Raw genomic sequence first — 17,335 nt, 5'->3', positions numbered from 1 at the left:
TTGGACTGCTAACGCAATGCTCTACCACTGAGCTATACAGGATACTTTAACCTTTTATGCTTATAATTAGAAATGTTTCATGCTACTGAATAGACTACGATTTGTAAACATAATGAAAAAAAAACACCTACTTTGGGGCCTGGAATGCCACGATGACCCTAAAAATGATGACACCGCTTTTAATATGAATGTTCTTGCACACAATAAACTATTATTTGATCAATGTATCAGAATGCATGTTAGTAATAATCATATTATAAAAATATATCTCACCATGTATCCTGGAGGTCCTGCTGGTCCAGGAGGCCCTGGTGGTCCTGGTTGTGAAATCATCTGAACCTGTAGACAGTTGTGAAAAACTGCTAGTGAACCGTACTTATCCAGTAATGTCTTTAGTAATGAGAATGCAATTAGTGCCCAATAATACTCACCAGATTATCCTCTAGTATTGAATCTCCTTTCTCTCCTTTCTGTCCATCCACTCCCTGTGACAAAGAAATTGTGGCTAAAAAATTGTATAGATTTAACGATGACAATTTTTCTGAAAAGTTTTATGGGGAACCAAAAAAGGGTCTTTTAAGTGCACCTTTAATTTTAAGGGTTTCATATAAAATATTCTCATGTTTTAAATACTTACAGAAGGCCCAGAAAGACCCATTTCTCCTTTCTCCCCTTTCTCTCCAGCTTGTCCGTGCTCTCCGGTGTCTCCCTTATCACCCTAATGCCAAATAAATGCAAATATTAAGGTCCATGAACTTTTGAGATGTTTATATAGAACATAGTTAGATATTTAATTAAGCTTGTCTTAGCAAAACCTTTCACATTGCTACTATGCTGCTAATGTCAAACTATAAAAGTGGTTAGTGCATTTCTATTGGCTATTCACTGCGGTTGCTGCAAGGGCATTGCTAGGTGGTTGCTAGGGTGTTGTGGTCGGAGGCTTACAGGCCCAAGTTAAAGAGCCCATCATCTAACATCACTAAGCAGTAACCACTAATAATATGTGGATTTACAGGGTCAAAAAACAAAAAATTTCACCTTTTCACCATCAAGCCCAGCAGGGCCAGGCAAGCCAAGTTCACCCTGTTTGAATAAAGAAACATACAGAAAAATATGCTTAAAGATACTATTCATTTGCTTTAATCGATTTTGAATAAAATAAACTCACATGAACAAAACCTTAAAGAGATAGTTTGGCCAAAAACGGCATCATTCAAATCCTGAATGATGGCGGTGTTACCAAAAGCTAGTTATTTTCATTTATAAAGTTTTAAATGTGGATATTTCTACAACAAAATAGCGCGGATTACCCTCAGAAGACCTTTGTTTATCATACTGGAGCCGTTTGGATTTATTTTGTGAAGGATGGATGCGAATTTTTGGGACTTGAAGGAGTGGACCCCGTAAACTTTATCCCTTTAACTCTTTCCCTGCCATTGACGAGTTATCTCGTCAATTAAGATAAAAACACTTCCCTGCCAAAGACGCGTTTTTACGGCAATCCATACGCTGGCAAAATGAGTAGGAAAAGCAAAAATTCATGTCTTATAACGCTTAATAACTTTTTTTAAATCATTCAATTAGGTCCCAAACTTTATTTTTCTTAACAGCTATTTCCTGAGAGGTGTACCGTCCTAAACGCTTAATCTAATACAAAGATGCGTGTCCATCCACATGCACATGATATTTTGCTTTCGGTTTTATTTATATTTATGCATTTGGCAGATCCTTTATTCAACAGTGACTTACAAGCTATGCATTTTTATCAATACTTGAGTTCCCTGGGTTCAAACCAATGACATTTTGCACTGCAAACTCAATGCTTTTTGACTATTTAGACCATTGGAATCACTGGATGAGGGCTTAATGTACTTATTTTTATGAAAACCTCAATTTTCACATTTATTCTTTTGCCTTAAGCTTAAAATTAGACATTCAAACTCATTTTGCCAGCATGGGGTCACATTTGCACTATTATCCACTAGGTGGTGCTCTTACCCAACTTATAAAACACTAAAGCATCCACTGATCCAAAAACAGTAAAATGGATGAAAATGTTTTTGTTTTTTTTTTAAAGCAGATGGTCTGTTTTTTTCATTTGATATAGTGTATGTTTATATATTTAAAGAAGGACATTTTCTGGAAGACATTAAAACTTTTGTGAAAATCACAAAAATACTGTGGTTGCACTGAAAAAAAATGATTCATTCAATTTACTCATTTTTTTAAGGTAAGTGGTTGCAATCAATTTATTTAAGCTACATTTAAACAAAAGTTTTTTGTGTTGTTTTGCTTTTCAAATTTTGTTTAAATGTAGCTTAAACAAATTGCTTGCAACCACTTACCTTAAAAAATTGAGTAAATTTAATGAATTTTTTTTTCAGTGTGGCTGTCAACTTTTTCTTTTAAAACACTGGCGGGGAAAGAGTTTCTGTGAAAAGTTGTATAAAGTTCACCTTTGCTCCTTCTTTTCCCGATGGTCCTGGTGGTCCTGGAGGGCCAGGTGGCCCCTGTATGAGGAGCAAATAAAAAAGAAATAATTTATGCTCTTTTACAAAACACACTTTTATTTAAGGAACCACAAACCTCCGATAAATGTCTTTTTACAAACCAAAAACCACTTCCTTATAACAACTGCTATAAAGCATGCTCTCATGTAATTCTCATTGAATAATTTATGGGATTTAAATACCCTTTATAAGTTAATGTTTTTTTTAGACTGACAAACCTAATTTTTCAATTTCCTTGATAACATATTTTAATGCATTCCTGAAATGCTGTTCTGTCAAGGTCTGTGATTTGATTGTAATGTTAATGCTGTATAATTCACCTCCATAAGCCATTCAACAAAATAAAGGCCTTAAAAAAACATCCAGCACACTTAAACATCCATTAACATGTAAACACAAGACCCATTCCTCAAATGACCAAAAGTTATGCATATGTATATATTCTCAGATCACAGACATGCAAAACATTTTCTACTAATTGCATCCAAATGTGTAACTTTATCCTGTTATGTTACATAAAGCACTCCAATAACACTGCACACAGTGTAATTATATTGCTGATCATTTGCAAGGCATATAGAAAAATAAATATACCACAAGTCAGTCACGCACAGACGTGTGTGGACACTAGGGATGTAACGGTATTATAAATTTCGTGGTATTGCGGTATAAAATTTTGCCGGTACAACCGTGGTCACGTGATTCGTCAAAACATTAGGTCTTCCAAGCAACACGTGTAGTTTTTTTCCGGCCAAGTGCAGCGAGTGGAGGGAATTCTGATTCACGCACGCACAAACCAGATCCACGAACCACCAAGAGGCGCATGCGTCATGATGCATTGTATGACAAAGCTCCGCGTTCAAAAGAATATGTGCGAGTGACGCGTCTCTTGGTTGTTCGCGCATCTGGTTTGTGTGTGCGTGGATGTGTGCGCGCGCACCTGCATCTGTACGTGAAAGAGCCACACTCCAATCGGTCTACTCTGTACAGCATTAAAAACCTCCTGCTCGCGGATCAAACCCGGGCGGGGCTCCTGGTGGTCTGACTGCATTTCATTACGTTGAATTATTTTAACACGTTAATGATTAATGAATGAATAGCATTAGTTAACACGTTAATCTTGCCACCCCTAATATTTATATTTGACTTTTGGGTAATATTAAGCTTCACCTGTCAAAATGACTTGCAGTACCTGGTTCAGGATGACCTGTGTAATTATTCATTTTGAGAGGCTCTTATCATTTTTACTTCATATATTTTACTTCAATACTTCAAACAAACCAAAATAATATAAATTTATTCAGTCCAAATGTAAAGTTACATTTATTCAAAAGATCATTAAAATGAATAGCCTACAGGTTTCAAAGGCACCTATACGGTTTAAGTCAAAGCCAGCCAATTTATTATTATTATCATTTGTCCAAGAATTGTAGAGAAAATACACAAACTGAAAATACAGAAAAATGTAGCAATTGTTCAAAAATTTATTCATGTGATTTTATACATTAATGTTGTAAAATAAATAATAACCGTAATAACCGTACAACCGTGATTATTTATCAGACTATTACCGTACCATCAAAATCTATAATCGCTGCATCCCTAGTTACATCCCTAGTGGACACCAGATGCTTTAACAGTAATATGTAAAAATACATTTACAGTGACGTCTTACTGTTGACATCGCAACAACTACTTGTGTGTCAAAACTTTGATTTATATGAAAATCCTTAGTTATTCATACAACATAATGTTTTGAATTTAAGTCACACACACAGACACACACAGTGAGTATTTGTTAACTTTAAATATTTGCTGTAAGTAAATAAAGGTAAAAATGGCAAGCCATGCTACAAATACTCTTACAGTACCGAGACACTGATGGTTTTAATGACCTGCCAAAGAAAATCAAGCAATATTCAGATTTAAAGTACTGAGATTTTCTTTTGCTTTTAACCCAATTATGAATTGATCACCTTGTGTTTTTATAACTTTACTACAGAAAGTTTAACTACTCCAATAACAGATTCACATAAAGCAAAGCTCACCTGAAAAGCATCTAAGAGTTTGCCATTGAAGTCAATCATGTCATCAGAAGCTGATGTCCCCTTCTCACCAGGACGGCCCTGAAACCACAACATCCTTGAGTTTAACCATATGACAAGTTTAACTAATCAACATGATTACACGGTTAAGACATTTCTATAATACAGGCCAATTATACAAAAACTGAGAATATTGGCATATTTGTTTATATCTTTGTATCTTTGTATGTTTAAGGTGTTTTCTGTCTTAATGTAGTGTATGATAAGGGTGGGCATCCCCTAGCGTTAAACATTTGATTTTTACCATTTTGGAATCCATTCAGCCTATCTCTAGGTCTGGCGGTAGCACTTTTAGCATAGCTTAGCATAATCCATTGAATCTGATTAGACCATTAGCATCACGCTAAAAAATAACCAAAGAAGTATTTTTCCTATTTAAAACTTGACTCTTCTGTAGTTACATTGTGTACTTAGATCGACTTAAAATTTTACAAGCTGCGATTTTCTAGGCCGATATGGCTAGGGACTATCTTCTCATTCTGGCGTAATAATCGAGGACTTTGCTGCCGTAACATGGCTGCAGCAGGTGCAATGATATTACGCAGCGCCCGAAAATAGTTCCCTGCTATTGAGAGTTACTAAGGGAACTATTTTCGGGCACTGCGTAATATCATCGCGCCTGCTTCAGCCATGTTACGGCAGAAACTTTGGTTATTTTTGAGTGCGATGCTAATGGTCCAATCAGATTGAATGGATTATGCTAAAACTGGTACCGCCAGACCCGGAGATCAGCTGCATGGATTCCAAAACGGTAAAAATCTAATCTTTAACTCTAGGGGAGTGGGAAAATTTGCCTCTTTTTTTAAAAAGTGGAGTTTCCCTTTAAGAATCAAACTTATCCCAAATGTTAAACTGCTTACTGTACACCTGTGAGCATGATTTTTTTGTACTTTTAAGGGATGTATAATGAATCTGGTTGTCCCTCACCATTTCACCCTGGGGTCCTTGTTCTCCAACATCTCCCTTATCTCCCTGCCAAACACAAAACAAATCAAATCAATACAACAACACAACTTTTATAGGTCTCATAATGTGCCAACTTGCCAGGTCTTGCCAATTTAAAGAAATAATGTACGCTTTTATTACACAACACTCTAAAATGCTCGATTTTGATTGGCCAGTCGCGACATTCCAAGGTATGTTATTCCGAGATAACAACCGGCTGAAACTAATAACACACACGGTAGCAAAAAAAAAAAAAATGTTTACAGGTACAGTTTAATATTACACAAATGAAATACAAATATGTCTTTTAATAACATTAAAATTATATTTTAATGAAATAATATTTACAAATGATTAAATGAAAAGTGTGTTTGTGACATTTGAAAGTCTCAATTTGAAAGTTTTTTCATGGAAGATCATTCGTTAAAAATGAGCAAATAAATTATTTCAAATCAATATTTAATGCTCCTTCTCTTACTTATGAAATAAATAGCCATGTAATATGTGGGATAATGTATCTATAATGTATAAGACCCTTATATAAGTCTGATCACATTGTCAGGGCTTATATCTGCATATTATATATAAACCTATGCTGGGTTGTTTCAACCCATTGTTGAGTCAAATATAAGAATTTTCTGGGTTTCTTTAACCCAACCGTTGGGCTTGTCCCTTTCTGACGCAGCCCTGAAAATAATAAATCAGATTTCTTTGAATATAGCCTAAAGGGGGTCACACACCGGACGCGCAGGTCAGCGCCGTGTAGCGTTGAGTCGGGTCTATTCACATTAAATAGCGCAAGCTTAGTCAGATAGCGTCTACTTCAAAGTGCAAAATATACGTTAGCAGCCAATGTTAATCGTTAATGATTTGGGACAAATATGATGTTATTTAATGTTAAACTATGTGAGAGGGATTTGAGCAGCTTCCTAAGTCGTAGCTGGGCGCCGCGGACAGGCGCCACCTGTTGGCGCCGGTGTGCGTACAGTCAAAGAAAACAATGTGTTAGTTTTTTTTAGAACGGCGCAGCGCTGCTTGGCGCTGAGCTGCGCGTCCGGTCTGCAACCCCCTTTAGACAATAGTATCTTTGGCCACATTACTTCTACAACGTGCAAGCCAACAAATTAAGAAAAGTTTTTTATAAAATTAACGAGTAGGTCATTGGCCGTGGGTGGGGCTTTATCAGTGTGATGTCATATTAACAAGTAAATGTCTAATGAGACTGCTTTGGTTTGATGGGGATCAACACACGTCCAAAACAAAAAGTAAAATTAAAGTATAGACTTTATCTCTAAAATAAAGAGAGTCAGCGCCGCTCACCTTTAAACCCGGCAGACCGTCGATTCCTCTTTCACCCTGAGGGCCTGGCTCACCCCTCTCACCCTATAAACACACAGAGTTTTAAAATTCATACACTACAGATCAGACACACGCTTCACTGAGCACAGAATAAAGATTCATGTGAGGTCGATTATTCAAAGGAATCATATTTATTAAGCTGTTGATGATTAAGTAATGGCCAAGAGCAACATGAACTCTTGCATGCAACCAAACTCAAAAAATATGTTTGAGAAGGAGTTTTATTAATTATTAGACTAATGTACAGAATAAAAGTACAACAGGAATGTTATGGAACGGTGTTGCATATCCAAACGGTACAAAAGTACATTTTAAAGAGATCATGATATCAGAACATTTATGAATAGACCTCTGACCTGTGGCCCTGAGGGTCCCTGTGGTCCTGTGTAACCTTGTTCACCAACTTCACCCTGCAAAATAAACCCCGGGTTGAATTTTTCAGAAACCTACTTTGGACGGATTAGTTCAGTAAGCAACCAAGTGGCCTGCTTCTCACATATTACTTATACAGATATAAAAACTAGAAAAATGATTCCAGTGAAACAGACACGGACTAAATCAAGACATCAATTGAGACGTCAGTACAGCTTTCAGAATGAATGATTCACTGTGTGTTAAAAGACACAAGTGAGGTCAGAAAGCACTTACAGATCTTTCTAACCAATCACGGAGGCCAGAGACCTTAACATGCTGTTCAGATTTATGCCAAGAGGAAAGAATTTTGTTCTTTTCAGAACATTGAGAAAGACAATAATCTTTCCCAAGAGAGAAAGATCATGTTAGTCACAGGAATGAGCACACAAACACACTCGTACACAAACACGGGTCGAGCTTTTGTCACTTACTGGCTTTCCTGGTAAACCTCTTTGCCCCTATGGAGAAAAAAAACTTTATTTAAAAGAGAGAAACATATATTATGTGACCCTGTCTGTGAAAACCAAGCTTAAAGGAACAGTATGTAGGATTGTGGCCAAAACTGGTATTGCAATCACACAACTGGTGGCCAATATACCAAACGACAACATAAACATCAGTTGAGGGCTGCAACTCCACTTTTTAAATGACACTATCCTGGCCAGACCACTGTTGTCAGTAATATAAGTATTTGAAATGAAAATGATTTCTTAATGTCTAGTGACATTTCAGGGCAATTTAATGATTAATTGACATAAATTTCTTACATACTGTTCCTTTAAGTCATGTTTGGTGATTGTTATAATGTAAGAAGAATATAAACTTGATCTCTTTAAATGCTATTACAAACCTGTATAAATGTCTTTGTTCTGATGAACACAAAGGAAGATTTTGAGGAATGTTTGTAACCAAACCCATCAGAAGCCTATTCTTTTTCCTACCGATAGTGTGGTGGTTATATAAACTTGCATTAAAGCTGCATCCGGCACTTATTTGGATTTAAAAATAGCCAAAAAAACTTTTTTGAGAAAATACATAAACAGACAGTGTTCAAAATCTGCTTGCCTTAGCTCGATTCAAAATTACTATCAAGATAACATAATAGCGAATGTAATACACGACATGTAGAGAAATACACACGAGTAACGCATCCTCATTTGTAAACAATACATACGTGGATGCGTGTAACAAGAATATTACATGACAGCAAATATAAATGAAAATAAACGACTTACTTCAGGAATATTATCTTCCTTCAGTCGATCTTCCATTGATCTGTAAAGTTTCCCATTGGGATAAATAAAGTATCTAACTAAGGTGAACGCTTCTTTACTTTTCCTCAGACATAACTGAAGATCTTACTCAAGTGTGTATATAAAGTTTATGATCCCAAGACGCAGTATTTAGTCTTTAAATCGGATTTAAAAAAATCAGATAATGAAGTTAGCCAGGATGACGGTATCCCCATGGACGCGGTGATCGACAGATTTTTCTCAATACATTGTGTTCATCCGTGCTGTTTCATGCCGATGTACAACCCACGTAAAGTTGATAATTCCGCGAATAGCTGCAATTGCAGATTTCGAACAGAGATGGCGACAAAGAGGAAAAACGCCGGACTGCAGCTTTAACTAAATTCTGAAGGTTAAATTTCTAAATGGTATTCATTCATACAATAACCATTAATTAAATTAAAATTAAACTAGTGATGTTTCTTTACATTTTTTATACACACAACTCAAATTCATTGCATTTCCTGTTCTTTTGATTGACAGGATATATTAGCCCTGACTTTTGGCTGTTTTTTTAACTATGGGTCGATGGGCAATAGTGTGAATCATCATGGTTCATTCTAGGCCATAAAGAAGTAAACTTTAGAAAAGTGAAACACATTCACCTCCAATCCATCTCGACCAGGAGCACCCTGAGAGAGAGAGAGAGAGAGAAAGAGAAAGAGAGAGAGAGAGATTAAAACCTCATGTACACATTTGACATTAGTATTGATGCTATAAGACAGAAGGAAACACGTAGCTCTGGTAATAATCATCATTAACAGTAAACAGCTTGTTGGACCGGTGCGTATGCTAATTCTGAGATCTCATACAGTGTTTAAATAAAAGATGTAACTCTATGCTGGATGATTTTTAGCATGTATGGATAGAATTTTCTTTTTTTTGTCATTTCACTATCCTGTTTTTTTTTCTTCTGTGCTGTACTATATATGTATGATGTTGTTCTTTTATATAATACTGTACCTCAGTCTGAACACTGCACACTTATTGTGTGATTTACAGTCTTTGTACTGAAACTGCAGTTTATTCTTTACCAGCAGATGTCAGTATTGCACAGCATTGACTTTGACACCATTATAATGATTATAATACAGTGTGTTTGTGTACCTGGTAAACCCTGCAGTAAAGAACGTTATACCAGTTATGTTTGACCCTGTGCAGACTTTTTTGGTCCTTATTAGATAAAACAGCCTAAAAAACAAACTAAATAATGTGGATTTTAAAAAATGTAAAAATGCATTGTTTTCTTTGATGGTTAGGTTTCAAACTTTTTTGTCAGCCCCCTGACCTAAATTATTTATGTAAAGTATTTTATGTAAATATTTTAAAAAAAAATTTATATTTTTGCATAGCTATTGTTATTATTACCTGCTATTAGAGCTTCATCTGATATTTTTTATTGGTACATAAAATGCATTTTGCATGACACTATGCAAACAATGCTTCTATTTATTATATATAATAAATATATATAAATATTTAATTTTATTTACATCATTAAATTAAATTTACATTTACACATTTTAATCCAAAGTGACTTACAGTGCATGCAAGCTCCATATTTTATCAAACCCATAAACTTTGCACTGCTAACGCAAGTCCCTACGAATTGAGCCATGGGTTTGATAAAAGTTGGTATGTGCTCGGGATCTACACTTTTTGGAGTATATTGCACCACATTGTAAAAAATGTGCAGCATGAAATTAAAACTGCTTGGTATTGCAAGTCAATTCAACCAAAAGTTTTGGCTTGTGAAAAGTTAAATCAAGTTAAAATTGTTTAACATAAAAAATATATTTTTAAAATGATTTGACAAAAGGGACTGGTATGCATGCTTTATATTAATTGGGGCTTGTATTTTTTTCTATTTTAATGTACAGCAATTTGGGCAACTTTGGTTGTACTGAAATGTGCTTTATAAATAATATATACAAATTCTGCATATTTTTTGGAGTGCATGTATACTGCCCACTTGTGGTGGCAGTACAATAGGCATACATAGGCTTAACGCAGCCTATAATGATGGCTTTGCGTACCTAAATTGGCATTCAAACGCGGCGAATCAATGTGTACGTGCAGCTTGACATAATTTATATAATCACTATTTATGATCATGTCTTGCTTACCTACATTGGCATCCAAACACTGCAAATCCAACATGTTTGTGCAGCTCGACTTAATATATATGAACGGGTGTTGCAATCAAGAAAAACTATACGGGCAATATATTTTTTAATTTACACAGAACAACGTTAGCCTATAAGGATAACGATTGGTGCTTAAGGTGCCACGATAGAGTAGTGCAAGCCAAATGTTTGTCAGTGCTGGTGTTATAAAAAAATCTCATGTATAGATGTATGTGTAGGCTATCAGACTTTAAATAGTATTATTTTAACATTGACAAACCTGGCACAGAGTACAGTCTGGTTTTTCTCAAATATGTGAAATCATTGGCGTTTTAGTACATATGTTAATTATTGTATTTGTTGCTGCTTCGTTGGACCGGGAGAGTGTCCCTAATAAAGTTTGATTGATTGATTTATACTGTATTTAACAGTCAGGACATGACAATCTGGAACTACACATGCATGTATTCATCATGTCAAATGTAGTTTTATTTGTCAAGTAGACTTAAAAGCTGGTTTTCAACCACAATGCAGAAAAGCATAATTTTGCGTTCACTGTCAAAATTGAACAAAACCAGAAGAATCGTTGCAATCGGGTCATCAGTTTTTCCCAGAGCTGCGTCTCTTAACAAGCTGGTTTTGAGAGCTAAAACACAACAATGGTGGTAACACACAGATGGAGACATCTGTGGCCAACATGCTGCAGAATTTCGTAAATTACAATTCTCTGAAAATTATCTTTTATATGGCATATTTTACTAATAAGGTAAACTTTGGGGTCCTGTACATTTTTAAAGCATTGGAGACACAAATTCCATGTTTCTTTAAATAGACACAACTAACATTACATTTTCATTGAATGTTCCCCTCAATTGGTAAAGCATTGCAAAGTTCATGGGTTCGAATACACACAGGGGTGCACAGCTCACAGAAATTTGTGCATGCATAGACATCAAATGAAATATTATATCTTTTCCATGGCACTTACATTTCTAACAATCTGAACACCCCTGCTTTCATGCAAAAACCTCCAAAATAAAAGTGTTGACTAAATTTCATATCAAATACTATTTAATCGGAATAAGGACATATTGGCATCATATTTACATCTGAAATGGCATGTTTTATTTATTTAAGTTTTAATAAATGACTTGTTTAATTGTGTCATTAATGCATTTTGCACAACAACTGCATTATCCTATAAAATTAATGTAATTTTAAATCCATAAAGTATATAAACAATGAAAATGACATAAGCTATAGCCACGAGATTAATTTGAATGTTTTTAATTGCTTAATAATGATTTTTAAAAACTTGCTAAAATTATTAGAGGAAAGCTTTATTGCATCAAATTTTATCTCATATGTGAGCATGCGTGATTCCACGCCCCTGTTAACTCTGGCGAACTTTGGCGTTGTACCAAGATGAATCTAGAAATCTTTACTAATATAACATCGAGATGGTCACATTTTAAACCATACATTTTCTACACAGAGGAGGTTAACTGCACATCACCGTACCGGAGTTTGGAAATGTTGTGAGCATTTCTTACACGTTTTAATTCCTCAGATAGCAAAATGCAACAGCAAAGAGCCCGTGAGCACGCTCAGACGCTTATGACGTCTGCGACTGCGCTGTCTGCAGCGCCTGCCGCCAGAATAAAGTAATGTAACACGATCAAAATGGTGAAAATCTCCGAAAAGTGACAAGGATGCAGCACAGAATTGATATTTTACAGATTAAAAGACAAATTTGGCAAAAAAAACCCCAAGGGGGCACGTGCCCCCTCAGTTTGAATTAAAAGTGGTCCCTAGCTGTCACTGTGGCAAAACCCTTTAAAAGGTCCTAAAATGTACCATTTAGGCACAGATATGTATACATTTGATAGCAATATGCACATCTGGGGTACTTATATGAACTCTTTTGGTGTAATTCTTGAAAGGATATCGCAACAGCTAGGGACAAATTTTTTCTGAAAGTGAACTGATAAAAAATGTATTGTTTTAATGCAAAATTCATAAATGTAAATATAATGAAATATAAAGAATGTCACACCAAATGTCTTCATGTAGCTCAATTGTATTTGCAATGCAAATGATTCGACTCTCAGGGAACATACATACTGATAAAACATTTAGCTTAAATGCACTATAAGCCGCTTCGGATAAAAGCCTCGGCCAAAAATTTATTTCTTATTAGCTTATTTGTTATAAGCTAAATCTAATAAAGTATGTGTGTGTGTGTCTGTGTGCTATTATGGTTTTGCATGACTATTAAAGATGGTTACTGTACATTCCAGGCTGATCTATGCCAGATTTATCCATTCTCATGATAGGAAACGTTTAGCTGCATGCATCTCATTTAAAGAGACCTAAGAGGTCAAAAGCATTGCTTTGCGTTCAGCGACTCGAGAAAACTGTTCCGGAACCAGGACGGGCATTCAAGAACAGTCAAGAAAACACTGTGGCCGTGTCTTACTGAAACCAGATGAGTTTTAAGCCCTAAAATCTACATTTGGTTTAGCCTTAGTTAAGCCGTAGAGTGCTGGCATAGGCTGTGGTTTTCAAACGCCTGGTTGGGGGCTTGATGAACTGGATTAACCCCTTCCCCTCTAACCTCGCTCTCTCTCCATCACCTCTGGCCGAATAAAACACAACCATCAGAAGACAAAGGCCAGAAAGCTACTAATGCCTTTTACCTCGTTGCAAACTACAGGACACTGAATTACAAAAACCAGATTCAGATACAATTCCACTATATGTTCTTGATTTCCATCTGTAGGTCTTCAAAAAGCAAACCTCCCAGGTTCCAGTATTGTAGATAAACAAAAAGAGAAAATGTCTTTATAAATTAGAAAGAAATGAGCTAAAAAATGAGAATGGTTCTCATTGATCTTGATCTTTTCTTATAGGATACAGTTGTTTTCCTTAAAGGGATAGTTCCCAAAAATGAAAATCATGTCATTAATGACTCACCCTCATGTCGTTCCAAACTCATAAGACCGCCGTCTGAACACAGTTTAAGATATTTTATATTTAGTCCAAGAGCTTGTTGACCCTTCATTGAAAATCTATGTATGGTATACTGTCCATGTCCAGAAAGGTAATAAAAACATCATCAGAGTATTCCATCAGTGACATCAGTGGGTCAGTTAGAATGTGTTGAAGCATTGAAAATACATTACTCAGCATTGTCTTCTCTTCCGCGTCTGTTGTTAAGCGCATGCGCGAGACTAAAGTGATCCAGAAAACGTATGACGTGGCTGACGTGTTATCTGGTGCGCCCCAGCTGTTTTTTTTGTGTGCTTGGTTTACAGTCTGAGTGAGACGCACGCTGTAAGTTGGAAAAAAAAACTTAGCAAACATGTCTGAGGAAAACACGTCTTCCGCGGCACTGCAGTCACATGATTTTAGTCGCACGCATGCGCTTCACAACAGAACCGGAAGAGAAGACAATGTTAAATAAAGTCGTATTTTTTGTCATTTTTGGCCCAAAATGTATTTTCGACGCTTCAACACATTCTAACTGACCCACTGATGTCACGTGGACTACTTTGATGATGTTTTTATCACCTTTCTGGACATGGACAGTACCATCCGTAGATTTTCAATGAAGGGTCAACAAGCTCTCAGACTAAATGTAAAACATCTTAAAGTCGCAATGAAATTGAAATGAAAAACTATATATATATTTTTAATATTGTGGGATTATTAACAAATGACTTATCTGTGAGCTTCATTATATTTTAAAAATTCGTGTGTGCTCATAATCTTTAATCAAAAATGTAAATCTCCTCCCCTCCTCAAAACGATCTCACTTCACTTCCGGTCAAAAGTATGGCAGGTGGGCGGGGTCCGGGAGAGGATCGCAGCGATTAGCAATTAGCAACACGACCCAACTTCAAACGATCCAATCAGATCTCGATGGACAAATTCAAATCCAGCCCTGCCTTATTTCATCTCAAAAGCCGTTTCATTCGGATATACGTCACCACGGGGAAAATAAGGCAATCGCTACTTCCGTTTCATGGCGACTTTAAACTGTGTTCTAAAGATGAACGGAGGTCTTACGAGTTTGGAACGAGTCTTTAATGACATGATTTTAATTTTTGGGTGAACTATCCCTTTAAGTTTAAAAATAAGTTTAAGATAGGTTATGTTTTAGGTCCATTTGTAAATGTAGTCATGTTTTTTCTCCGAAAATGTCCTAATTTGGTTTTATGTCCTGCTGCTGTCTCTTTTAAGGGACAAAAATGTGACTTTTTTCATGTTTAAGTGCTATAATTGGGGCCCAGTGATTTTTTCAACCTAGAAAATGTAAAAAAAGGAGATCAACAGAGTAACTTAGATTTGGTAAACCATTCTTTGCAAGCATGTGAAAAAATAGGTAATTGAAATTTGGCTCCCCTTGTGATGTCAGAAGGGGATAATACCACCCCCTTAATCTGCACTATCAGACCGCGGCACTGCCATTAAGTACAAAGATCAGCTCATTTGCATTTAAAAGGACACACCCAAAACGGCACATTTTTACACACACCAAATTGCAATTTTAACAAGCTATATTAAATTATCCAAATGGTATTTTGAGCTAAAACTTCACATACGTACTATGGGGACATCAAAGTTTCTAAAAAAGTCTTGTGAATTGTTTCCTTTAAACCTTTTATGCAAAAGCATTTTTAAACGTAAAACGAGTACCAGCACTTACTCATTGGCCGCAAGTAATTATGTCATTGTGACAGGTTCACAAACAATATGTCTGAAATGTGCTGCACAAATCAAGACAAATTCACATTCTTGTTATATGACCTTAAAAAAGAAAAGATAAAACATACAAAATTTGAAATATGACAGAAGCATGTGACTGAAAGTGACTTACTTGATCTCCCGGTGGGCCACGGGGTCCATCCTTCCCAGTGTTTCCTGGTGGTCCCCTTGGACCCGGTGATCCAGGAGGGCCTGGTGGTCCAGGTGGCCCTGCTTGTCCTTGATCACCCTGATGAAACATCAAGTGATGTAGTGTAAATGTGTTACAGGCTCATGCCTGCTTAACAGCACAAAAATAGCATGACTTTGTTATTACAAATAAAGAGTTCAGATGCAAAACCCGCTAAGTGCATCTGGAATTATTTCTTGTTAATTAGCATTTTTTATCAGAATCATAATGGATTCTGTCTAAAAACTACTATTTGTGAATGGCATGAGGGTAGGATTAAGCAGATCTGACACAAAAGTATTTGATGAATGTATAATATGTGTCGAGAGCATTTGGTTACAATCATCATCTCATTTTTGACGGAGGTGGCGCTTAGCGGCTTTTGCATCTGAACTCTTCAAGTATTTCTTGCACCTAAAATCTTATCTGGGTTACAATTTCCCCCTAAAATCCCCAAAAATCTATTTTGGACACCTGCACTTATATAATCACCAATAAGATTCTTGCAAGAAAGCATGGTTAGAAATGCTGTGCATCAGCTGTATTCAGTGCTATGCAGGTTGCATGCAATGCTCAAATCCTTCACCCAAGTATGATGCTCCATTGGAAAGATTGAGTCATACAAACAACACATAATCAATCAAACATGACAGAAGTTAAAACGAGAAAGGTCTAGTAAGAGGTAAGGGGGCACATGCTTCGCACACATGCTACCTTTAGCATACGACGCTGGAAAGTGGGCTGATCGGCCGAGATGTAACCGTGATCGTACCGAGGGAAGACCATCTGCGCACGCGAATCGCCCGAAGACAGGAAGAACAGACGACAACAGATGCAGGATGAAAGTAAAGAAGAAAGAGTGATGAACACCTGAGATTAAGTGTTAGACAAAGAGTACAGAAACATAGAGAAAGATCTCAGTGGAGTACGAAGAAGACGGCCTTCTGGGACATAAGGAGCGGCTCTGAGATGAAGTCTACGGCAACAGAGGAAGGACAAACCTTAATTAGAATCTGATTACTTTGCAGAGCTGCATGACTGACATGACCCTGCGAGAAAAGAAGGTTAAACAAAGGAGCAGAGATACAGACGAGTCAACCACGAGCACTGAAAAGCATTGCTCAGCCATTAGAATATTAGAATCTGACTTGTTGACTATCCAAATGTCAATGCATTCTGTAAAGCACATGTAATTTTGTAAAAAAAACTTGACCCTGTTAAGAAAATACTAACAGCATTTGTCTAAACCAGCTTTAACCGAGTGAAAACTGAGAAAACAATATAAGTTCCAGATGTAATGACATGTACATTTACTACATCTTGGGTGTGTTTCTTGATAGTAACCTAAAATGGATAAACCGATCAATGCTGTAGTAGGCGCTAGCTTCTCTTAGCTACGTCTTCTCGCTAAGATCAAACCATTTCTATCTGAAAAAAAAAAAATGTTGGAGATCGTCATGCACATCTCGCTTCGCTTATTGTAATCCCCTCTATTGTGGCATCTCAAAGAAATAAGTTGCATGTTTAATACTGTGTGATGTCTACAGATGTCTGTTTTTATGTTTTTTTAGACTTATTGTTTAACTTTCTTTTATATTTTACATCTATTAATATTAATATTATTTTTACGATTATTATCTTTCTT

The 17,335-nt window shown here is 36.2% G+C and overlaps 1 protein-coding gene across 1 annotated transcript in view; it reads right to left on the bottom strand.

The window, feature by feature from the left end:
* col23a1a (collagen type XXIII alpha 1 chain a) overlaps positions 1-17,335 on the bottom strand; it is a 47,910-nt gene that overhangs the window by 6,788 nt on the left and 23,787 nt on the right. The window contains exons 8-22 of the mRNA XM_073812109.1: positions 16,692-16,739; positions 15,634-15,750; positions 9,231-9,257; positions 7,765-7,791; positions 7,276-7,329; positions 6,881-6,943; positions 5,543-5,587; positions 4,559-4,636; positions 4,382-4,405; positions 2,457-2,510; positions 1,039-1,083; positions 638-718; positions 432-485; positions 274-339; positions 132-158 (exon numbers count right to left, since the gene is read on the bottom strand). Of these exons, the coding sequence (XP_073668210.1) occupies positions 132-158; positions 274-339; positions 432-485; positions 638-718; positions 1,039-1,083; positions 2,457-2,510; positions 4,382-4,405; positions 4,559-4,636; positions 5,543-5,587; positions 6,881-6,943; positions 7,276-7,329; positions 7,765-7,791; positions 9,231-9,257; positions 15,634-15,750; positions 16,692-16,739 (810 nt within the window). The remainder of the gene's footprint in view (positions 1-131; positions 159-273; positions 340-431; positions 486-637; positions 719-1,038; positions 1,084-2,456; positions 2,511-4,381; positions 4,406-4,558; positions 4,637-5,542; positions 5,588-6,880; positions 6,944-7,275; positions 7,330-7,764; positions 7,792-9,230; positions 9,258-15,633; positions 15,751-16,691; positions 16,740-17,335) is intronic.

This window comes from Paramisgurnus dabryanus, chromosome 16, assembly GCF_030506205.2.
Source record: "Paramisgurnus dabryanus chromosome 16, PD_genome_1.1, whole genome shotgun sequence".
In the NCBI taxonomy this organism is placed as follows: Eukaryota; Metazoa; Chordata; class Actinopteri; order Cypriniformes; family Cobitidae; genus Paramisgurnus; species Paramisgurnus dabryanus.
The sequence above is the reverse complement of the archived record's forward strand: the minus strand, read 5'-3'. Positions and strand labels throughout refer to the sequence as shown.